Below are 25,326 nucleotides of genomic sequence, written 5' to 3' on the forward strand. Positions count from 1 at the left end.
GTTATCGTCATAGGGAGGATGTTCATTGACAAATAACATCTCAAAGGAAAAAAAAGGGGGCTGGGAGGTTTTTAAAGGCAGGTATTCTTCTTTATATACCATATTATTTCTGCTTGCTGTGTTTGTTGGTTGGCTTTGTTTTTCTGTGCATATGACTTGTCTCCCTAACTTAATTGTAGGCTCTGAGGGGAAAAAGTATGTCCTATATTGATTTGTATTTCTCCTCTCCCTCCTCCTTACTTCTTCATTTTTTACTGAAGTATAATTGACATACAATGTCCTATTAGTTTTAGGTGTACATAATAGTGATTCAACATTTTTATACACTACGAAATGATCCCCACAGTAAGTCTAGTTATAATCTGTCACCATACAAGGTTATTAGAACATTATTGACTATATTCCCTATAGTGTATACTCCTTTTTTTTTTTTTTGCCTAACACTCAATGTTCCACCTCATCTATCCAAAAGTTATTGACATTTCTCTTTCTTGATGTGCTAAGACAGTAAACTTAAAATATAAACTTTTCATGATTGGAAAATAGAATCTAGGAACTTTCTAAGTCACATATTTAACTCTTATTTACAGAAAATTCTTGGGTGGACAAATCTTTTTATCATATTGGTTTCTTCCTAGTTGCATATCTGAGGCCAAGCTATTTTTTGCTAGATGATCACTAAGTTCACGTTCATGAGAAAAAAAAATCAATGCTTAGTGCTATTTTTTACCAACTTCCTGCTCACCAATGTACCTGTCTCATGATTCAGCCTATGAATCAGGGTATTGTTCAGAATATGAAACATTATGAAAGAGATTTCATGAAGACGTTTATGCACTCTGTAGGTACTAGAAAGATCTTACAATCTCATAGTACTGAAAAATGCTATTTTAGATGATGCTCATGCTCAGAATTCTATTTCAAGTAAAATATCAGGGAGAACTTGGGGAAAAAATGGGCTGGATATTTAAAGTGTCTGTGGAAGCTGAAGAGATTGAAGCATTTAGGATGAGGCCTTAAAAATAAATTACACTTTTGATGATAAAGAATTCTCTTACATCTACTCAACAAGACTTAATGGCAACTTAATAAAAAGAGTAGGCTACTCTTAATAAAAGAGTAGGTTAATGTTGACAGGAGGTTAAAGTGACACAGTATCACCAATAGTAAAAAAGTTAAAAGACATCAGTGAAGTCACTGAAGACAATTTTAGTGAAGGAAACAGAATAACTTCAGAGGAGGCTGCTTCAGTCTCCATTGTAATAATCACATTTACCAAAAGGCAACCACATGCTTGCTGCCCAGGAGGTTATGCATTTGTACATTCTACATGCAGCTTTTATGAGCAACAAGTACAAAAACTTACTCAAAAGAGAGAAAGAAACAACCTCTAGGTTATGTCATAGAATCAGTACAGAGACTCCAATTTCCATCATCTTCTGCATCTGGCTGAGCAAGATGGTCTTTAAGGCCCTTTCTAGATTCTAGCTTTCTTAAAGTCCTATAAGTGATAATCAATGTTCATCATGATGACCCCAGGGCACTACAAGTTTTTTTAAAAAATCATTCCTGAATCATTAGAAAAAAAGTATTATTTTGTCCAATATAATATTCTAATTCTTTGAAAATCTGGGATCCTAAATTGGAAAATGTTACCAATCAACCTGAATATGTAGTTTACCGAAACACTTCATCCCTTGATCATTCTGAGCCATTTACTATTTACTCTTTATAGGTAGATTTTTGTTTTTCTTAAAAGAAGGGGGAATTGTAAGGGAATAGATCTCAAGGGTTAGATCCTTGGCTGTAAAGACTCCCTTAGATCGCTTTTGGCTATTGGCTGTAGCAACTTGTTTTCTTACAGAGATGAAGCATCTGGTTTTTGTTATCTCAATGATGCTGTCCTGGGAATATTACGATTGCGACGGAAATTTGACCGTATTCTCTATGTGGATTTGGATCTGCACCATGGAGATGGTAAGCCTTTCACTTTCAAAGGTGCTTTGCTGCTAGGACAGAAGGTTTTTATCAGTAAAGCTGCTTCTAGGTGACTGGTCAAAGGAGAAATGCCTTTTGTAAGAGAAATTTTTCTAGTTGAGAATCCTCAAGTAGATAGAAGAGAGAGTCTTCTAACTGATATAATTCCTCCTATACTGATCAAGGTGGTTTAAAATACCAGGTTACTGTCATTTCCCCTCCATCAGCAAAGTTTTCCAGTAGAGAACGTTAAGAAGTGGAAATCGTGTCTCGTGTTTGCTCAGTACTCAGAAACCTCCCCCAGGCCACTTCCATAAGTGAAATCGGCAGTTACAAGCTGACAGTCTCGTTGCTTCTCTTAAGATTGAATGAGTACATGATGGAGTAACATTCTGAATTTTTCACCAATAGGGATGCCAACTCATGTAGTGATCAGAATTTGTGCCATTTTCTTTGAATTGCTAAAATGCTTAGTGCTGCACAAACTCAGAGTATCTCCTCTAACTTTTCACAGCAGCAGAACCTTGGTTTCCCTCATACCATTAATGCCCTCTTAAAAGATTTTGCCAGAAGGATGTTACCCAGGCCTTTCTATGTACTTTCCATCTAGAATGTAGAGCTTCCATGACAGTTACCCACATACTGCTTCTTTAATAAATCCTATGTGACACATGTTTCCACTGACCTAGGAACACTTAGCCAGTAAAATTAATTAAGGATATTCCCCCCTCTCCCTCACATCAGTGATTGCTGCTTCCCTGTTTCCAGGAAGTTTTGGAGACAAACTAGCATAATTAAGGCATAAGTCGGGAAAAGAATAGTATATGACAGAGGCTAAGTTCAGCTCTCCTGCCAAAACAGAAAAAGAAGGAAGAAGTTGTGAGGGAACCTCCCTAAGGAGTTCATCTAGATGGATGTTACCATGGAATGGTGACAGAAAACTAAAGGTAACAGGGAAAAGAGTTAAAACCACCAACATACTACTTTGAGACCCACATCCACTGAATATCTGAATACTCAGCCAATGTAAAATGCAGCCTTGCTCAAAAACCTTCAGAGGCTCCTCATTGCCTATAACAAGAGTAACATTTGGCCCATGGTTTGTTTATGTATGGTCAGCAATTTAAGAATTTTTTTTTACATTATTATAAGGTCATAAAGAAAAAAATGCAATAGAGACCATGTAGGCTTGGTAAAGCCTGAAATATTTGCCATATAGCCACTTAGTCTGCTAACCCTTGGCCCATAGCATTGGTTCTCAAACTTGCAATATATAGCATGGTGACCCTGGAAAGGTTGTTTTAAAATGCAGATTCCTGGGCAGCCCCAGTGGCCCTGCGGTTTAGCACCGCCTTCAGCCCGGGGTGTGATCCTGGAGACCCGGGATCAAGTCCCACATCGGGCTCCCTGCATGGAGCCTGCTTCTCCCTCTGCTTGTGTATGTGTGTCTCTGCCTCTCTCTATCCCTTTATCATGAAAAATAAATAAAATCTTTTTTAAAAAATGCAGATTCCTGAACCATATCCACCAGATACTCAGATGTAGTAGGTCTGGTATGGAACACAAGAAGTTACATTTTATCAACAGTCCAGCTGTTCCCACAGGCCATACTTTAAAAAGTAGTGCTCTTCCAGGTAGAGTCCATACTCTTTGCCCTCCTCTCTCCAGTATTCTTGCTCACTACCTGCTGTTCCAACTACTCTACTCAGTGATCCCCAGACCTGTCTCAGTCTTTCCACCCCCCTGACTTTGCATTACTCTTTCCTAATGTAGTTTTGCTTTTTCCTCTAAGTTCTACCCAGGAGCTCAGATTCCAACAGTAGCACATTTGCCCTGAGGACTCCAGCCCAAGTGTTCTTTCCCCTCCTCAAGTCCTATATTGTTTATATCGCTGATTTGATACTTAATTATATATTGTTAGTTAAATCTTTAATGTGTCCAGTGTCTTCTCCTCCCATAGAAACTTTCAGTTCCTTCGGAGCAGATATCAAGTTGTTTACTTCTTTCTGTCCTGCACAGTGGCTTAACAAACAGAACTATGCATATAGCAGTGGTTCAGTAAAATATTTGTTGAATGAATGATTATGAAATTCAAACTATTAGTATCAGAGCTCAAAAATAGAATCAACTCTGTTGAACCACTTAAGAATGAAATGACTGTCACCTGAAACCGTCCTTTCCATTTGTAATGTTATTTCTACACCATTTAGAGTTTCCTGTTTTAGCCAACTTTTATGGTGTGTTTCATTTCAGTTTATTTCCCCTCTTCAGCACCTCCCTTCCAGTGACCTCTGCCCTGCCTCCAAACTCTTACACATTTGGTTAATTTTAAATCTCCCATGATTCCATAACTAGCATCCTGTGGTGGCTTCACCAGCACTCTTAGCCTGTCTTCACTTTCTTTCACCTTTTTTGTTTACCTAACCACTGTTGTCTTTTACGCAAAGCCCTACCCTCCCCCTATCTATGTCCTCTTTTAAAGTATGATTTGCTAGCAATACCTAATAGCACTTCCCATGAGAGGAGATATAAATAGCTACTAAACATATGAAAAGGTACTCAACACTAACACTCAGAGAAACACAAACTAAACAAGATCATTTTTTTCTGCCTAAGTTTAAAAAGAATAATAACACCCCATTGCTAGTTAGGGTGTGAGAAAATGAGAATCCTCATACACCACTGATAGAAATATAAATTGGTACCACCTTTCTGGATCAAGAAATAATCAGGATTTTTATGAATTGTCCTTGTTTATACTTCAGTTTCTAAGTTAAAATGTGATTTTAATATGTTTTATTTTGTTTACTTAATGCCTTGTGCCTGTAGCCTTTAACTGGTTTTAACTACCTCCCTAGGGCAAAACATATGGCTTGGGAAATTCAAACATACCTGTGATATATAAATACAGTTAATATTTTTCTAAGGTCTCTTTTGGCCTCTAATGAAGACTGAAAGCATTAAGTAAACACAGAGACAGTTTCTTTATTTGAAGTATAAAAGAGGATAGTACATGAATTTGCTAATAGCCCTTCCATTTTACAGATGGACTATATGAATATAGTATGACAGACAGTATGTGATTCTGGGAGAAAAGGTGTGGAGGTGAGCAGGGCATTTATCTGAATGAGTAGTGGCTCATTACAGTTGCATCTTCCATCTCCCAGGCTTCTATTCATTTAGTGCCTCTGTTTAAATGGAAAGGAGATTCCTCTCTAGAAAAGCACCCCCCCCAGCCATCTTTCTTCAAGCTTTAAAACTTTGCTATAAAGGTACTATTAAGGGATGAGGCCAGGACTATTAGCCTTCCATGTTTTAACAAGAAAGATGTAGTATAAGCTGCTTGGACTTTGGATGAACTGCATTTATAACCAAATCTATATCATAGAGAAGCACTTTGTAATTAGGTTTTCACTACATGGTGCCTAATGTTTGTATTGGTCATATTTTTCAAAGGATTGCCACGTTGTACTTCTTTGAAAAAATATCCTAAGAATTTAACTAGAACTACTGAAACAAAACATAAAACTTCTGAGGTGGTGCCAGTTTCCTCTATACAGCTCTGTCAATAATGCTTCGATTCTGAGCTCAAGCCCTCCACACCATTTAGAAGAGGTTGTCTGAGAGAGCCTGGACATCCCATTGCTTGGAAAGAGCAAGTCCAGTTATAACTTGCCATGAATTTGAAAAAGAACCCTAAAACTTCACTTGGGGCCCAAGTTCTACCTCATCCTGTAACAACAGATATCAAAGGCTAGAGGGTTTTGTTCCTTTTATTCCTCAGCTTGTTAGCTTTATTATGGCTATCCTCTCTTACTTCCCACAGCTGCTTCCTAGCATTTCAGTTGTTGAAAATAGTTGCATATGTAACGTGATTATTCTGCTTTTTTTTCTCTCTGGTAGGTGTAGAAGATGCCTTCAGTTTCACCTCCAAAGTCATGACAGTGTCCCTGCACAAATTCTCCCCGGGGTTTTTCCCAGGCAAGTAACCTGTGTGCTCAGTATTACATTTGAAGAAGAAATACTGTGTTTCTTCTATATATTATTTATGTTTCATATTTGAATATTTCCATGCTGTTGGTTCTTTACTGGTGCTAGTCTATGCAAAATGTTAACACAGGCCATTTCAAGTGACAATGATAGGAGGAATGCAATACTGTTTCTTTTTTCCAAATGACTTTCATGGACTGTCAACCAACAGCTCACTTATACTTAGTATCCTATCCCATAACCCGTGTAACTCCTCAGATGAGTGCAATGATATATTAATATTATATCAATCCAAGACATATGAAAAGTCAAGCAAAAGAGTTTATCTTTTTCTGTTTTTTTTTTAATTTGATCTGGCAAAGTAGAAACTTAAGATTTTTCCAATTTCTTACAGTTTTCCTCTTTCCCCAACATTGTTTACAACAGTTACTGCTCTATATTATTTTTCTTAATTTCTTTCCCATAGAAAATCATCACTAATCTAGGACTGTTCTACTTGACCTTTTACTGTTCTGAATTCCTATCAAAGAATCCTTCAAGTTTTCAAATGCTCGTGTTCTTAAAACTGTTCATGGTACTCGTCTCTTTCACAGGAACTGGTGATGTGTCTGATGTCGGCTTAGGGAAGGGACGGTACTACAGTGTAAATGTGCCCATTCAGGACGGCATACAGGATGAGAAGTACTACCACATCTGTGAAAGGTATGGCAGTAACACTGAGTCAGTAAGGAGCAGATGGCATTTCTGGAGGATGAAATGGCCCCCTAGTCTTATAGGATTCTTGTTTTCAAAGAAATTTTTAGAAAAAAAAAAGCCACTGTATACCTATATAGCTTTGGTACACTGCTCATTATACTTACTCTATAGGTTGCCATCACTTGTTTAGGAGAGCTAAGTATTTGAAACAGAGCCACACTGTTGGTTTGATCCTACCTGCTCCCCCATATGATTAAGGTCATCCCAAGAGCAGAGCTTCTAAGCTGTCTTTGGTTATACCTTGTCTGCTACTTTCTTAGCTAAAACCTGCATGTATGTCATTTCATTAGGGTTCATTTCAGTTTCCCATTATGGAGATCTTCTATCCACTGGTGTGAATTTTAGAAAGTTCTTCATTATGAGTTCTTGAATTCTATCTTTTGTATTAAAATTGGGGTCAGAAATATGTTCTTTTATACTATGGTTAAGGATTGAATTACAGCCACTTGTAAGAAGACAGTTTGATGCCGATATGTAGACCATTGGGGCTGCAAAGCCCTACAGAATGGGGTAGGTTGGGGGGAGGGTAAACACATACTCATAAAAATTGAGATTGGTCAGGCACAAATTCACTGCTGACATTGGCAGTAGAGAAAATAAATCTGATTAGAAGTCAGCAAGTCAACATTACTTAAGGTAAGTAATGGGAATTGAGGTGCTTTTGATTCCTACTCCACTAAGCTCAGATTTCTCCCAACCTCTGGTAGAAACAGGTACTTCCTAAAGGAGCCGGCACTGGCCATCATCACTGGCAGTTGTATAAACAAAGCAGAAGTATTAAAAATAAAAACTTTATGCTTTAAAGATGCCTCTTAGCTCAAGAGATTTGGCAAGCCAAGTAATCAAGCAGCAGCTCTAGCCTCTTCATGATTTTGATCATGTCCCCTGGCTACCTCCATCTTGTCAGACTGAAAAGGCCTTTATTTTTGGAGCCTGCCATTGATGGTTTTAATTGCCTCTCTTTGTTCCCCTCAGGCTCTGTTCTGTCCTTCTTGAGATGTGCAGATCAGAGCTGCTTATGTAACTTTATCAATGAAGGTATCCTGTGGTTCTGTGTAAAAGGAGAATTATTCTGTTTTTCTTTTAATCCTTTTCTTGAGAGTACTCAATATTTTGCTGTCCTTTTTTTACCATAGCAAGAAACTCAGTTTTTCTCTTCAGTGCTCTGTCCACAGGGTTTCCTAGAGCTTTTTCCTGGGCCTTATTTGAAAAGTCAGCACCCATCATCCTGCAGGGATAGTTTGTAGTATTTGGCCTTCCCTAAATAGATTACCTTACACATGCCCCTATTAAAGGCCATCTGCCAATCATAAAACCTCCTGAGATATACCTTTATCCTCCATCAACTTGGCATTTCACTGCCCAGAAAAGCTGAGTATTATCTTCAAACCTAGAGAGTTTGCTTTCTCCCAAGGAAATCTATTACTCACCCTTCTTCCCTGAGAATAATGTCTGTTTCTCCCTTATACTTTTTTCTGTCTCTCTAAACCAGTTCCTACTATGTGACAAAAAATTTTAATCCCATAGTAATTCCTGTTTCAATATAGCCTTGGTATCAGACTTAATTAGAAGCATTTAAAAAGTGAATTTAGCCCCAAAGAAAAGATCCCTGGAAGATCACATATGATTTCTCTTTACAGAAACCATGTTGCCACCCCCCCCACCCTAGTATACAGGAGGCCAGCACTGATTATTGGCGGTGTGATTGGCGCACTGCCAGTCTACACAGTGATCATCCAGAATAACAGGTTCCAGGTTTTCATTAGACGTATGATAATTTTCCCCTTTGATTTCTTTCAGAAGTCAGGTCTGGTCAGGGTGTTACATGAAGACACCTCTGATTCCAAGGGTGCCAGGAAGGCTTCCTGACCCAAACATCTCTTCCATCTGTTGACCGAAATTCCCTTAACAGGAAGTATACTTTTATTCTACAATGAGAAATAGGCCTTAAAATAGAATTTTGCCACAACCTCTCCTCCTAACCTTCACTCTGCCATAGATGTATGCTTTCACAGAGCTTTTCTTGATAGCAGATTTTGAAAGAGTTAGACCATGAGCACCCTGATTATTCAGAGCAGCAGGTATTGGGTTAGTGGAGCAGTAGAAGGGAAAAAGCACAAAAAACAAAACAATCTTTGCCAACTAAATGGTTTTATAGAGGTTCAGCCCTGGTAACTATATCACATAGTTCCAGTCATTGTTTATGACTACTTGTAGTTTGTTGCTTAGAAGGAGAGTCTCTTGCCCATTTTCCATTATGACCTCATCTGCCTACCTCAAAAGATATAGTCAACATAGGAAAGGCTTACCCATGTAAAAAAGTCATTCAGTATATCTATCTCCCTTTAATCCTTTATGCTCCATGAGCCTACTGATCTTCTGGCTCACTCCTAACCTTTGAAAAATAAATGACCTCTTATTGCTGGTCCACTTAAAAGATGCTCTAATTTTCATTTGCCCCTCAATTTCTAGTTTGCTCCTGAACTGCCTCTCCCTATAGGATTCATGAGCTCTTTTTCCTTTTTTCTTTTTCTTTCTTCCTGTATGCTTTTTCCTCTGCTATAGCCTTTTTGACTTTGCCAGCTAGTCCAACTTAATGGTTTCATCTTAAGATTGAGCAACACCCTCTTAATTTATAAAAAATAAAAGCGGGGAGGAGCTTAGGGTTTTTTTTTTTAATAGACTGGATAAGGAACATTTATATGGATATTTTCAACACCAAAAGACCTCGGGTTCCATCTTATGTAAAAGATAATTTCAGTCAGAGATACGTAGGTCATTCAATACTCACTTGGGGGATGCCTGGGTGACTCAGTGGTTGAGCATCTGCCTTCGGCTCAGGGCATGATCCCAGGATCCGGGATCGGGTCCCTATTGGGCTCCTTGCAGGGAGCCTGCTTCTCCCTCTGCCCTATATCTCGGCCTCTCTCTGTCTGTGTCTCTCAAGAATAAATAAATAAAAATCTTAAAAAAAATACTCACTTGGAAGGGCAAGGGCCACTGATTCCCAAAAGCTTCCCATAATTCTCATGGGAGCTACTAGAGTTGGTATTATAAGTAGAACCCTCTTTTAACTAAGATAAAGGAATATCAACACTGTTCTTGTAGGTACACCTCCTTCTTCAAACAGAAGCTCTGAGACCAGAGCTTGAGACCATGATAGTTATATTCTTAATTTACATAAGAGCCCACTCCCCATTCTTGGCCACATGCACATATACACATAAAGTTTGATGGGAGAGGAAGGCTGTTTTACCAAAGGGAGGTCTGCTGGTTTCCGAGGTTTGTCATCTAAAAGAGGAAATACTGCTCTGCCTATATTTAACTTGTTTTTGCTCTCTGACTGTATCTGAATGCAATGTGAGATAGTCGTAATAATGTTTAAGCTATTACCTAAAACACTGTATTGATGATGACTTTGGGAGCATTTAGAGTTAAAGACTATGGGACAAAAGACAATGACATGCACTTCCTTGCTGTTGGTTCAGGAGAGGTTTTGATAAATAGTAGGGTACTGCTCTGAAACCTCAAATCTTGCAAAATGACCAAACCACTTGCCCACTGTGAACTGTTATGACATGTGTAGTTTGAAGAAGAAATTCAAGGTTGTACTTAAACTTCTCAGTTTTTATCCTATCATTGTATAGTCCTAACAGCCAGAAAATATCCTTTACTAAATATCCAATTAGTGTATACCTCATAAGAAAGCTATATATATGGTGCTTAGAATGAGTATGGATACAAAACAGACTGAAGATGACAATTCAACATTTTGGGAAAAAAAACCATTTTATTAAGAATATTCAACTATTAACTTGATAAGATAATTAAGTACAAACACCACATAAATATTTCACTGAAAGAAAAATACATTGTTAAACAGACTTCACAATGAATAGAAATAATGAAAGGCTCTATTTTCTTTTGAAAGGCTCTATTAAACAGGACTTTTCATTCAATAGCAATCTTTATATCCATATATGCAAAACTTTGCTGGTAAGAGCTATCAACCCAACCAAAGAAATAATCTTATTCTACTGAACTAGGGTTTCTAGTAGTAGTTTATTAAAGGTAAGAATCTACCTGTATTTGGTCCTTGACCTGTTTACCTTGAGTCCTATGGCTTATATTCTATAGCTCAATTTGAAAGAAACCTTTCTTCCCCCTCAAAGACTGCTGACCCAAAGAAAAATTTAAAGATCCTAGAAGTGAAAAAAAACTTAATATTTTTGCCTCCTGTCTTTTATGAGGGAAATATTATAATACTCCATTGTAAATAATTTTTTATAGTTCCTCAAATGCTAATTTCAAATGTTAATTCTACTGTGCATGGGCTAACCAGAGTAGACCACCTACAAAGAACTTGTTCTCTGGGATAACAGTAAGCTCATTAAAGGAACAGATCATTTAAGCCTAAGTTTTTATTCCTTTGGGGAATTCCTTTGTCCATCTATACTGAGCTCCACTGCTTTCCAACAAGGAAAAGAAAAAACCCACTAATACTATACTACTATAATGTCTCAGTAGTATACGTTTATTGTGTGAGCCAAAATTCACCTCTCTGAAGCCACTCTGACCTCCCTAAAAAAAATGAGCACCTGAAGTCACCTTATAAAAGATTTTTAAAATATTAACAAAAATAAAGTGGGATAGCTACCATGCAAGTAGAGGATTTATGTATCTTTAAGTATGATAACACTGTTTTATTCATTCATTCAGCAAATATTTATTGAGGGCCTGCTTTATGCTGACACTATACCTAGGTTCTCGTGGTGGTAAACAAAATAGATTAGGCTCCCACCCTGGAGCACTTGCCTGTGCCAGGAATTGCACTAAACATTTATTTGATCCTTCTCATTTGATCCATATAACAACATATGATCTACAATGCCTACAAAGGTAGGTATTCTTATTACCATCTTACAAATGAGAAAACTAGAGCTTAGAAAAATTGATTTGCTTAAGGTCACACAACTAGTAAGTGGCAAAGCCAGAGTTTGAATCCACATCTCTGCCTGTTAACCATCAGCTACCATGTCCCCAAAATATAACCTAGAAGTATGAATTTTTTCACAAGGAAGAAGTACCATCCCCAAGACTTTTGGAAAATTTTATCTCAGGGCATTACAGAAAACTCCTTAAAATAGAAGCCATTTAAGTTTATGCAAATGAGCCACATGATTTGTAGTATTCATAATTCATTGTGTTTACATTCGTGAAAGTGCAACTTAGGTTTTTTTGAGGATTTCATTTGTAATTTTATGGACAGAAAACAAATATAAATATTGCCAGATTTTACTCCTTAGGTTTTAAATTCCTAATTAAAGTTTGAAAATTCTCTAAATCTGCTTTTTCCTTTATTTGATTTCAATGGAGAAAATCCTGGCTTTCTGCTTTAGAAAGTAAATAGTGTCACATGTCATTTTTATAGAGGTCTTCTCATGGAATTACATCCATCTCCTGTGTGTTTTTTTAGATTGACATTGCTAAAGATTGTTTTAAAGATTTTATTTATTTATTCATGAGAGACACAGAGAGACAGCCAATGACACAGGCAGAGAGAAGCAAGCTCCCCATGGGAAGCCAGATATAGGACTCAATCCCAGGAACCTGGGATCACGACCTGAGCCAAAGGTGGATGCTCAACCACTGAGCCACCCAGGAGTCCAAAGATTTTTAATATTTTGCATTTTTACAACTGTAGGCATAATTTATATCATCTCTTGGTCCTGGCAGAAGGCCATATCTATGTGTAGGGTAGAGATTCTTCATCCATGCTATAAGCTATTCATCCAAAACCAATGGAATAAAATGAGAACAAAGGGACATCATTAAAGGAAATTTAAGTGAAAAGTTTCCATTCACTATTGACTTTTAATGTTAATATTTAAAGAAGAGATGTTTTAATGATGATAGGTTTTTTTCTTTCATTGTAATGATAAATCATCTAGAATTTATCTTACACTTGGGATTCCAAACTCCTTATCATTCAGTTTTACAATCAGGTAGGTAGATCCTCAGTGAAAGAAAACTCAAAAATTATAGCCTACTGTTTTGGGTTTGGTGATATAGCAAAAGCAATACAAGTACATGTTCACACATAAAAATTTTAAGCAATACAAATATTTTGAAATTCTCTTTCATTTGATAAGAAGGGAAAAATTCTCTGGAAATTTATATTTAAGAATGAATTTCTAGATAGCTTTACTTACATTTTTATTACAACATGATAGCTGGTAAAAATCCTTTACAGAATTTTTCTCCCTCTTCATTTGGGTCATAGCTACAGCACCCTGATCATCACTAGCTCACTTTGGCCCAGTGATAAAGGCAACAGAATCTGCTAATTCATTTTCCAAGCCTTACACTTTGAACTCAGCGCTCTATAAGTAAGATATTTGTATTAAAAGCTTTTGTTCTAGTTGATAAACTTCTATCCTGGCTCTATGTGGAATGGCAGATATAAAATTGCCTATTGTTTCTGGAAGATGGATGACTCAGACTCTAATTAAATTCACTGTTAATGTTAGACACAGGTGAAAATGAGGCCGAAATGGGCCATTCATTTATTGTTCCTACTTTGATGTGTCTTTTAAAATATTAAAATCAAATTATATTAAGTGCCTAAGAATATAATAATTTGGAGGGAGGATACTGAGCTCAATTATCTAAATTGTCCTGTACCCTCTGTCAGTGAGTTTACCCTGCCTATCCCCAGTACTTAGTTAGGGTTATAATAGAGAACTGTTTTTTTTTTTTTCCATCTCTGAGCCTTTGAGCTTTAAATCCAGGTGGTTAGAGGGACAGTTCTTATATTGTTCTCTTTTCGCTCTTGGCCTGTGTCTTTCATGACCAGGAGTTCCTAACTCCTGCACCAAGTAGCCCTGACATCATGACAGCACCCTACTCCAGCAAACAGTCTTCACAGGCAATATTTTTTCATTTAATTCAAGGAAGACAGTCTCCTGGAATTCTGTAGGTTTGTTCTATCAATCTGGTGTGCACCTTTTCTTCTCTCTTTTTAGTGTTGAATGATCCCTACCCCCTGGAAAAAGTGACCTGATTCTTCCACAGCAGTTTAATAGGTTCTGATGCTAAAACATGCTCTGAAACTATCCAGAGACAGGAAGACCTTGCTCCTAAATGGAAATCTTGAGAATTATACCCTTTAGTGCAGGGCTGCTCTGAAAAGAATTCTAAAATTGATAGTATCTGTGCTTGATATAATGTTCTGACATCAAAATCATATTAACTCCTCTCAGCTGCTGTACGCCATGTACCCCCCCACCCCCATCCTAATTCTGCCCCCTCTAGTGTTCTCTTATCACTGCTCTGCTCCTTCCCTTCAGTCTAGCCTAGAAAAACTACCCTTTAGGCTTTGCTTTCATATATTATAGCTTTGAATGACTGCCTGACACTGCTGTTCACCCAGCAACTTCCAGCACTGATGAGCTTCCTCGTTGTATTCTGTTGACATGGATTGTACAGAGATTAAGTTAAATCTGATGTCCCCCACCTGACAAAAAAGCCCAATGCTAAGTTGGGCTGAGCTTTGCTCTCTGAGCACTGTTACCCACTGCGCTATCAGGAAAGAGACATACCCATTGATCCTTAAAGAAGGGCCAAAGAAAAGACTCCTCAGAAAAAGCCATATTAAATAACCAGCTATCAAGTTAACAAGTGAAAGTGTACGTATGTGTGCCAGGCACTAAAGGCAATGTGTTTGCCTAGAGACTACAGTACAGCTGAAGAGTAAACTGGAGGGAAAAGGATTTATGTGCACCCACTCCAACCATAAGAATCCTAAAGAGGAAGGTGAGGAATGTAGCAGAAGGGGTGTGGGGGCACCTTAAATATATTAGGAATGAAAGTAGAAAAAGATCTATCCTATTTAAATATAGGCAAGCCTCACTAACTCAGCTTAATTAGAGGAAAGTCAGTCTGAATCATGGAATATTTTTAAATGCATTTTTATTACTTTCAAGCACTGGACATGCTAGTAATTCAAACTAGACTGACAGTGCCATACAGCACCTCAGGGAGGGAGCTTTAAGAATCATTGATAATTAGCATATCAATTATTTGTATGTAAGTGGATGTGTACAAAATACACAAAAAGTTTATTTTCTTAAGTAGGACAAACATTCCCCAGTGCAATCCTGTTTACACTATTAATTTGCTTAGCCAGCCCTTTTTGTGCCAAAATAGATGTATGTAAGACATGCTTATTTCCTCAGGGAAGAATGAATCGCTTCCCTGTGTTTAGTCCAGTAACTAAGAAGTGGAGCGCCACTTGATTGGTTTGGGATTTCTAGAATATGGAGTTTTGAATTTGCATACAGACTAGAGAGATTTCATAAGGAGAAGATCTGGCAGCCATTGCCAGAGACCCAGTTTCCCCATCTGGATTTCATTGAAGTGATCTGGATTTCATCAAGCAACAGGACACTGATCCTAAATGATCCACCAGATACTCTAACATAGACATGTTAAAAATACATCCTGCCTCAGAAAAATAAAATATGATGAATTGGAGTTATTCTATGTGTAGTACTTAAAAGTAATAAAAATGCATTTTTTAAGTCTCACAAAAACCATGCAATATCAAGTTAATGATGAAAATCAATCCCCAAACTCTTTCTTACACACCTCATTGTGTGACAGCATTGCAGAAATTTCCAATCATCTGGGAAACGATATTTTATTTTGATGAGCTACACCAGGTGCTAACTATATGGCAGGATTTTGTCTTAGGGAGGCTCCCCTTGGTAAAGAAGAGTGAGGGAAGAGCTAGGGGCATGTTTATTGGCCCTAACAAATCATTATTTTCTATCTAAGTTTGAAAATTAGAGCAGTTGAATTGAAAAAGAAGTATCAGGTATATAGGGAGTATAGGAAATATGATTAGGAAATGAGAAACAGAGATACAGGCCTGTATTTCTACCTATATGTATTAAACTATGCTCTAGGTAAATTGTAAAGTCTGCAAGGCTTAGAGAATAAAAACTAAGCACAGAGAGCATAAGCACGAGCAGTAAGTACACACACAAATGTTGCAACTACAGGTTGGAATGATTCCAGCTCTCTCCTTTCCCCCAAGGGCATCACTATCCAGGGTCTGCAAAGGCCAAATAGCTGTTTGGCTTCCATCTGATTTTTTGCCCAAGAAATCAGAGAAGTCGGTTTCAATTTTAATAATATATTATCCCAACCTCTATCTTAACAGAAAGGCATTTGTGTTTCTGCCCCTTCTTAAAGTGAATTTTGTGTTTGGTGAAAGGTAATAGATTGGCAGCACTGGAAAAGGAATTACTGTATTCCCAGAACAGGTATAACCAGGTAGTGACACTGAAATTGCTCTCTGCCTTGGGGGAACATTAGAGTACTATTTGGGAACTCACTGCCTTGGTGTGCTGTGCTGAACTCAACAGTATCATAGTGGGCTGAAAGAATTGGCATAGCAATCAAAGGGCCTGCCTTCAGGCCATTCATTTATTCATTCAACATTAGAGAGTGCTTAGGATGGGAGCTGGGAGAAGACTTTTGCAAATGTTCAACATTAGAGAGTGCTTAGGATGGTGCTGGGAGAAGACTTTTGCAAATGTTCTATCGTCTAATCTTCAGAATAACCCTGTAAGGGAGAAAATATTCTTATTTTACAGAGAAGGAAACTGAGGTTCAGAGGAGTAAAGTGATTTGTCTGACCCCAAGTACAGTGTTCTCCCTGAACCCTGTGCTGTGGAGGCTGCAGAGAAGGTGGATAAAACATATGCCCAAATGTGACATAGAGCTGAATGCAATCTGTGCTGTGTGAATGGTCTTGGTGGTTACAGAGCAGTGAAATGTCCTACCCAAAAACAAACAGTTATTAGTACATCTAGGATTCTTTTAAGTCTTCTTCCATTTTGGTTTTGTTTGGGTTTTTTGTTTGTTTATTTATTCTAGCCTTAGCTCTCCAAACCAGCATGCCTCTTGCTCACCCTAGCCTCTGCCCAATAATATAAACTCTGCTTGCCCAGGCCTATGGCCTTTCAGAATAAGAAGAGCTAATAAAGAGCACTGGGCTCAAGTGAAATGAGCACTGGATTTGAATTAGAATTAGATTCTAATTCCAACTCTAATGATTCACTTTAGGCCACTGGTAAGGTCCTTTAATTCTTTTTTTTTTTAAGGTCCTTTAATTCTGAATGACTCACTTTCCCCTGTGAGAATGAGAATGGTTTATTTCAAAGAGGTAAAGAGATTAAGTAATAATAAACTAAAAATAGTGCACAGCCCTTTCTATTGCCAAGATGACATATAATTGATGAGTAGAATTACGTACTTGTAAGGCATGTAGCAAAGAAAGAAGTGCCAATTAGAATTCATGTGTCTATATAATAGACTCAGCAATGAGAGGAAAGATGTCCATGTAAAATGTTAAGAAATAGCATCTTGAAAATTAAAACAGCCAAAGGGATGTAAAGATTGTTTATTGGGGGTAGCAGTTAGGAGTTTAGGGGCTTGGGGTTTGTTTTATTTTGTGGCTTTGGGTTCTTTGGTTGTTTTTTTTTTTTTTTTTTGTACTAAAGATCTTAATTTAGAAACCAGTACAGCTTGTCTGATGCTAAAAGCAGAAAGAGAAACTTCTAAGAAATTAGATGTCTTCTGGATATGGCCAAGAGGTACCCATGGCCCCAAACAAAATGACACATCATCCTCATTGCAAGGAGCTCTCTGAACTATTTCTCTGCATCTCTGAACTATTTGTAAAAAATATTCAGGAATCACTGAGGCATTTACCATATGCTGCATTCCCTGACATGTTGAGTTTTTGCAGAATGAGTCAGCAGTACCTGAGTTGAGATAGGATTGAGGGAATTTAGAGAAAACATGCCTGTGAAAAGTTGAAGAGCTCCCATTTGGGACTCCATTAGTGATACTTTGAGTCCTTAACACAATCCCCCTCTGAATTCCATCCAATGCAATAGGTTTAAAATTTATATTACAGAAAAGGTTTTGCTGCTGGAAATAACTTTGCTCAGGCTGATTTGGGGAGTGAACAGCATTAGTAACACATATTTCTCTCTTCTCCCCCTCTGCATCCTACCCTTTTTGGTTTTTCAACTTTGAATTCCTCCTTTTTAAATTTCTGTTGAGGAAGTCTTTAGAGGTTTCTGAGAGTGCTTATTGGAAAACATAAAGATGATAAGGCTTGTCTAGGCTGTTTGCAAGTTAACAAGTTAGGAGGTGATCCTGCCCCATCAGAAGTCTGGCTAGAATGACAAATTTGGATTACCTGATCCTACCATCAGCATTGATTATGGGTAACTGTAACACCATCTCTCTGGGATCCCATTGCCCCAAGTTGAATCCTTTAGGGCTTTAAGTATTTAAAAATAAACCAGACAAAACCAGGTTCTGCCTCTGGTATTTAGAGGTAAAGTGGCACAAGTGAATGACCTCAACAGCACACCTTAGAAACTATGGTCTACCCTGATGGAATAAAAGAAGAGAGGATAACTCTACAATTTGGTTCTTGAGCTTTTCACTTTATCTAAAAACATCACTAATGTCATCACCCCTGGCTTTCATCCTCATCAGGCACTCACAGCCCTCAGCAAATCAATGCCTATAGGAACAACTGCCACAGCTTCTCTTCCTCATTTGCATAGCCTTGTCTGAAAACCGGACTGCTGAATACTGAAGTATTAGGTTTCTCATCAAGAAAATACATTTCAAATAAATATCATGTGTGTTTCTAGGAAAGTTACTAATCTAATGTAATGAGATGCCTGTCCATCCTTCCTATTCCCCCCACCCCTGCCTCCTTTCTGGGGAAGAGATTTTAGACTTCTCCAAAACCTAAAATTAATGATTTGCTGTGTAGCAAACAGTACTGTTACAGTGGTTAGGGAAACTTTCCCAAAAGCAATCTAGAGTGATATTTTATTCATTTATTCACTTAATGATTATTTATTGAATGCCCACTATGTATAAGGTATTGATTCTACCTACAAGGAAGTTAATGGAAATTTTAACATTATAGATACATAAGGGAATATACATCTGTATTTATGATCAATTAGAGTTAAATAAAATAAAATGTAGAAAGTTATAAGAACCATAAAAAATAAAATGCTATTGGTACTCAAAGGGTGAAAATGCTTCAGAAAAAGACTTAATTGAGGAGGTAACATTTGATCTGGCCTCTAAAGGGTAGCTAATTACTATATCTTTACAAAGTGTGAATATGCATATGTGTATGAAATCTGGGTCAAGTATTTTTTTAAAGATTTTATTTATTTATTCATGAGACACAGAGAGACAGGCAGAGGGAGAAGCAGGCTCCATGCAGGGAGCCCGACGTGGGACTCGATCCTGGGTCTCCAGGATCAGGCCCTGGGCTGAAGGCGGTGCTAAACCACTGAGCCACCCGAGCTGCCCTGGGTCAAGTTTAAATGGAGATTATAGAGAAGGATATTTTCTACACAGAGGATACAGAAAGATCAAAGTCAGGAGAGGCTGAGCTATGTACAAAGAACATTGGTTTAGTTTGGCTGTACTGTAAAGTGTATGAGAGGGACAAGTTGCAAAGAAGATTGGAAAAGTGGATGGGAATCATCATGCAAGAACTGGGATTCTTAACTATAAAAATTTGTACCGTATTCTTTTTATATCATATACTATACTCTGTGAGCATTTGGGGAGCTGCTGAAGATTTTAGAGTGAGGAAATAATATGATCAGAGCTTCCTTAGCAAGATTAACACAAAAAATAATAATGCTGTGCCTGCGAGTGCTGTTATACAGAATAATGTGTATAAAGTGGCTAGCACAAGCTCCTGATGAGTAGCAGCTTGGTAAGTCATGGAAGCAGGTACACTATAGTAGTTTAAAGCATTGACTCTGGTGCCAGGCTGCCTGGGTTCAAACCCCAACTCTGCCACTTAATAGCTAAATATCTTGTACAGATTTCTTAACTCTTCTGTGCTATTTCCCCATCTATAAAATAGAATTAATAATACCTAATAAATTGTTAAAAGAGTCAAATGAGCTAATACATATAAAGTCCAAGGAACAATGCTATGTTTTGAATAAAGTACTCAATAAATGTTAGCTGCTATTATTAGTTTTTTACCCATGAAGGAGCTGGAACTTGAACTAGCCTTTAAAAAGTAGATATGAGGGCAGCCTGGTGGCTCAGTGGTTTAGTGCTGCCTTCAGCCCAGGGCCTGATCCTGTAGACCTGGGATCAAGTCCATGTCAGGCTCCCTGCATGGAGCCTGCTTCTCCCTCTGCCTGTGTCCCTGCCTCTCTCTGTGCCTCTCATGAATAAATAAATAAAATATTTTTTAAAAAGTAGATATGATGTACTTGTATAGAAAGGTGACTTGTAGGCACAAGGAAGTTATGACAAAAAGAATACTTTCTGGGCAAAGTGACTGAGGTGAACCATGGACAGTTTAGCTTGCCTACAGAATAATCCGAGTTAAGGGTTTAGTGGAAAATAAGATTAAAAGGTAGACTGGAATCAGATCATGAAGGACTTTTAATTATAGGCTAAGAATTGTATGCATTATCTAAGGACAATATAGAGATATTGAGGGTTTTGAGTAAGGAAGTGACTTGATCAAAACAATCCCTAAGGAAAATTAATCTGATACTAGTGTGTGTGCATGATAGATTGAAGAAGTAAGAGACTTGTGTCAGGAAAATTAAATAGGAAGCTATTGCTTTGGGGCAGCCCGGGTGGCTCAGCAGTTTATTTAGCACCACCTTTGGCCCAGGGCCTGATCCTGGGGAACCGGGATCGAGTCCCACGTCAGGCTCCCTGCATAGAGTCTGCTTCTCCCTCTGCCTGTGTCTCTGCCTCTCTCTCTCTGTATCTCTCAAAAATTAATTAATTAATTAAAATAAAATCTTTAAAAAAAGGAAGCTATTGCTGTAATCGACAAAGGAGGTCATAAGGACTAGTACTGCTGTGAGAATGGAGAGGAAGGAATAGGAAGGAGAGAGATTGGTGTAAGACTGGTAACTGAAGAGGAGCAGGGAAAGGGAGGAATCACAAAGAGCCTCAAAGTTTTGAACATAAGTGACTGAAAGGATAGCGTATCATCAACAGAGACAAGGAATAGAGATGGAGGTAAGATGACAGGTTCAACACAGTTAAAATGAAGGTGTAAATCACAGATGACATTGTAGAGATTGCCAAGCTGATCCTCCAAATTAGATTTCATCAAAATAAAAAACTTTTGTGCTTCAAAGGATGCTATCAAGAAAATGAAAGGCAGGGAGACAGAACATGAAAGACTCCTAACTCTGGGAAACGAACTAGGAGTGGTGGAAGGGGAGGTGGGCGGGGGGTGGGGGTGACTGGGTGACGGGCACTGAGGTGGGCACCTGACGGGATGAGCACTGGGTGTTATTCTATATGTTGGCAAATTGTGTATTTAAAATATACAAATACTTACAACTCAGTATTAAAAAGACAAATGGCCCAATTTAAAACTGAGCATAGGACTTGCATAGACATTGCTCTAAAGAACATATACAATTACCAAAAGAATATGGAAAGATACTCATTAGTCAAAACTACCATGAGATACCACTTTACACCCAGCAGGATGGCTGAAATCAAACAAAACAGAAAATAACAAGTATTAGTAAAGATTAGTAAATTAGTAAAGAATTGGAACCCTCATATACTATACATTGCTGATGTGAATGTAAACTGATGCTACCACTGTGGAAAACAATCTGACAGTTCCTATAAATGAGGCAAATTAAACAGTCCATGATTCTCCTCAGTCATCTTGCCCAGAAAGTATACTTTTTGCCATAAACTTTCTTGTACCTGCAAGTCACCTTTCTACACAAAGTTACCAAATGACCCAAAAATTCTACTCCTAGGTAATGTAACCAATAAAAAGGAAAATCTATCTACACAGAAGCTTATACACAAATGTCCATAGCAGCATTTTTCATATTAGCCAAAAAGTAAAAATAACCCAGATGTCCCTCAACTGATGAATGGATAAATAAAATTTGGTATATACAGAAAAGGGAATATTGTTTGGTCATAAGAAGGAATAATGTACTGATACACACACACACACACACACACACATATATATGCTACAACATGGATGAACTGTGAACATGTTATATTAAATGAAAGAAGCCAGTTACAAACCACATATTATATAATTCCATTTATATGAACAGTCAAAATCAGACAAATATATAGAGACAGAAAGTAGATTAGTGGTTGCCAGGGCCTGGGGATTGAAGAGTGGTAGGAATGGGTAGTAACAGCTAATGGGTACAGAGTTTCTTTGGGGGATCATGAAAATGTTCTGAAAGTCATTGTGGTAATGATTGTTCAGCTCTGTGAATATACTAAAAGCTGTTGAAGTGTACACTTTAAATGGGGAATTGTATATTATGTGAATATCAATAAAGTTGCTTTTATAAAGATTTAAAAATATTTTTAATGGAGCTGTAGCCACTGATGACCATCTGCAGATTTTTTAGTAGTATCAACTGACAGTTTCTTCTGAGAAATTAAAAAAGATAACAAAAAAATTTTTGGATATCATAACCCAGAGGTCTTTCTCCCCTCAAGAGAGAAACTGAGAACAATAAGATCAGAAACTGGATTGCAAAGATGGATAGGTGGCCTTTAAGGGGGTAAATTTGGCAGTGCTGAAAAGGGGAGGAGGAGATAGGCAACTTAAACCTAAAGGAACAGAATTAGTGGGAAGGCAAAGACTAAAGATAGAAGAAAGAGCTTAATGGTGATACATGGCCCTTAGAGCAATAGGAAAAAGAATCTAGTGCCTGGGTGGTGAAATCAGCCTCGAGGAAAAAGAGGAATGTGAGGCAAGACATTGTCAGGTAAAGAAAAGAGGAAGAGGAAGGCATTTATTACACATAACTTCAACCAGCTCAGTCAAGTATGAGGCAGTCAACTTGACGGAGTTGGTTGAAGCCATGTGTCATGAATCAGCAGTTACCTCTGAAGAGGGAGTGGGGATGGAGAGAGATTTTTCACTTTTATTTGATAGACTTTGATTTTTTAGCATCAAGAATGTATACTCATTATATTCATATTTTTTAAAACATTGCATGGTCTCATTCATTTGGGGAATATAAAAAATAGTGAAAGGGATTATAGGGGAAAGGAGAGAAAATGAGTGGGAAATATCAGAAAGAGTGACATAACATGAGAGGCACGTAACTCTGGGAAACAAACGGGTAGTGGAAAGGGTGGTGGGCAGGGGGGTTGGGGTGACTGGGTGATGGGCACTGAGGGGGGCACTTGTCGGGATGATCATTGGGTGATATGCTATATGTTGGCAAATTGAACTCCAATAATAAAAAATAATAATTAAAAAAAATTGTCTCACATCAATGTGAGGAATTTGAGATGTAAAGAAGATTGTTATTAACTAAAAAACCTTTATGGAATTAAAAAAAATTGTGTGAGATAAAAAAAAATTAGACTAGATGCTGCAAGAAATGTAATTGTTCACCAACAAGAGGTAAAGCAAATGATTGTCAAGCTGCACAGAGGGAGTGGCACATATTAATCACTCAAAAAATGTTTATGGAATTTGTTGAATTGGAGTTGTAAGCATAAACTGTAGAGGAAGCAGTTGGTTTGACTTCTCAGCTTTCTCCAGCAGAATAGAGCAGAAAATTATGATAGAGTGATTTATCCAAGAACTTAAGGATTGACAAGGCAAAAATGACAAAGGTGTGAGGGAATTAAGTATGCTAATAAGAGTTTTTGAAATGACTAATCATATTCTCCAAAATGAGTTGGGAAGCAAATGAGGACAAAAGATAGACTCGTGGACTTTGAAAATAGGAGAATGATAAGGTAATAGGAGTTAAAATGAGAAAAAAGAACAAGTTCAACAGGAAGATAGAAAATTGTACACAGAAAAAGCAGTTCATAGTCCAGGATGTTAGAAGGAGAGCATTTCCAAGCACTTCCTAATCAGGCCCCAAAGCATGTCTATGTGTATATATAACTAAAGTGGAGTGCAGGTGGACATCATTGTTCAAAAGGTAAGAAACTGTGATTTCAGAGAATTAGAAGGGTCACAGGGGGAAGAGGCAGGTCTCTTGTTCAATACAGTAAACCCATTGCCCAACATAGTACCTGGTATACAGTAGTGCCTGGTTAACATTTTTTTGAATGAATGGATGGATATTATAGCACTTATCATAGTTATTTGTTGAAAGATGAAATTCTTTCCCTGCTGGACAAGATGCTCCCTGGGTCTTACCTATTTCTCTATCTCTAGTGCCCAGCATAGGTAAGAATAGATGCTTGAATCAAGATCTGAGTAAACAAATGAATAGTGAACTGCAAAAAATAATGACAAGGAAAGGGAGAGACAAAAAAATTTATGGACCATGTGCTAAAGTCCTCAAGGGAGGTGAAAGAGTACCTTGGTAGGTCTTTAGATAGGACTTTTGATAGTGTTTGAGTGTATAAGCAAATGACATGGACTCAAAAGAGGAGAAATTGATGAGAGGAAAGAATACTGGATTTGGAAGTAGTAATAGGAAAAGGAATATTTCCATTTCTCTTTCTCCATCCTACAAATTCTGGAGGAATTGGCACAGTGTGTTTTCTACTCTGACCAACCCCCACCCCCACCCAATCTGTCACCTAGCCCTCTCATTTTTTCCCCCAAATTTGTCTTACCTTGCTTCCTGTTGCTCTTGTGCTTAGAAGCTTTGATATCCTTTTTGTCAACCCCTCTGCCTCCAGACTTTCTCTCTTTGGACTTCCATGCAACAGCAAAAATCAAAGTTCCTAAGCATCATTTTTCAGCAACATCAGTACCTATACTTCTCCAGTGACTCCTATTTGACTATCAAACCAAATGAAGACTTTCAGTCTTTAAGAGTGTACACCGTGTAGCCCTCAATTCATAAGCTGTCCTCACTTGCAAAAGCCCCCTGATAACCTTCAGCCTATTCTATGCTTTAGCCAGAGTATCTTTTCAAAATGTAAATTTGATCATTCCCCCAACACACATACATGCATGTAAACACACAGACGCACACAATGTTTGAAATGTTACACACTCTTGAAGTAAAAATCTCCACTCATTAGCCTGCCTGGCATATCTGGCCCTTTGTGCCCCAACCCACATTTATTCACTGGCCTGACTCCCACCACTGCCTGTTTCAAGCCACCATGTTTTTGTGTGTGCAATTTCTTCTCTGAACCTAGTCTCCTACCAATAACCCTCACAACCATTCCTGCTGCCAACTCCAGGATCTTCACCTCATATGCCTGTAAACTTCTCCTAATCTTTCTTTTTTACTTTTTATTTTGAGGTAATTATAGATTAAAAGGGGGTTGCAAAGAAATGTACAGGAAAGTCCTATGCACCCATCCTCCAGCCTCCTCCAATGTTGACATCCTGCACAATTATAATTCAACATCAAAATCAAGAAGTTGGCATAGGTACAATTCATAGAGCTTATTAAGTTTTCACCAACTATATATGCACTTGTGTGTGGGAGGATGCGGGGGGCTCTATGAGATTTTTATCACACAAATAGATTGCATTATGACAACCACCACCAAAATCAA

At 37.9% G+C, this 25,326-nt stretch overlaps 1 protein-coding gene across 10 annotated transcripts in view; it reads left to right on the forward strand.

The window, feature by feature from the left end:
* Nucleotides 1-25,326, forward strand: part of HDAC8 (histone deacetylase 8) — a 217,495-nt gene that overhangs the window by 59,868 nt on the left and 132,301 nt on the right. For all 10 annotated transcript variants that reach the window (XR_013375129.1, XR_013375128.1, XM_077889834.1 and 7 more), the window contains 3 exons: nt 1,865-1,977; nt 5,881-5,958; nt 6,561-6,669. Coding sequence is in view for 8 of the 10 variants with exons in the window: in XM_077889834.1 (XP_077745960.1) it covers nt 1,865-1,977; nt 5,881-5,958; nt 6,561-6,669 (300 nt within the window). In the remaining 2 variants the exon portion in view is untranslated. The remainder of the gene's footprint in view (nt 1-1,864; nt 1,978-5,880; nt 5,959-6,560; nt 6,670-25,326) is intronic.

The sequence above is a fragment of the Canis aureus genome, chromosome X (genome assembly GCF_053574225.1).
Source record: "Canis aureus isolate CA01 chromosome X, VMU_Caureus_v.1.0, whole genome shotgun sequence".
NCBI lineage: Eukaryota > Metazoa > Chordata > Mammalia > Carnivora > Canidae > Canis > Canis aureus.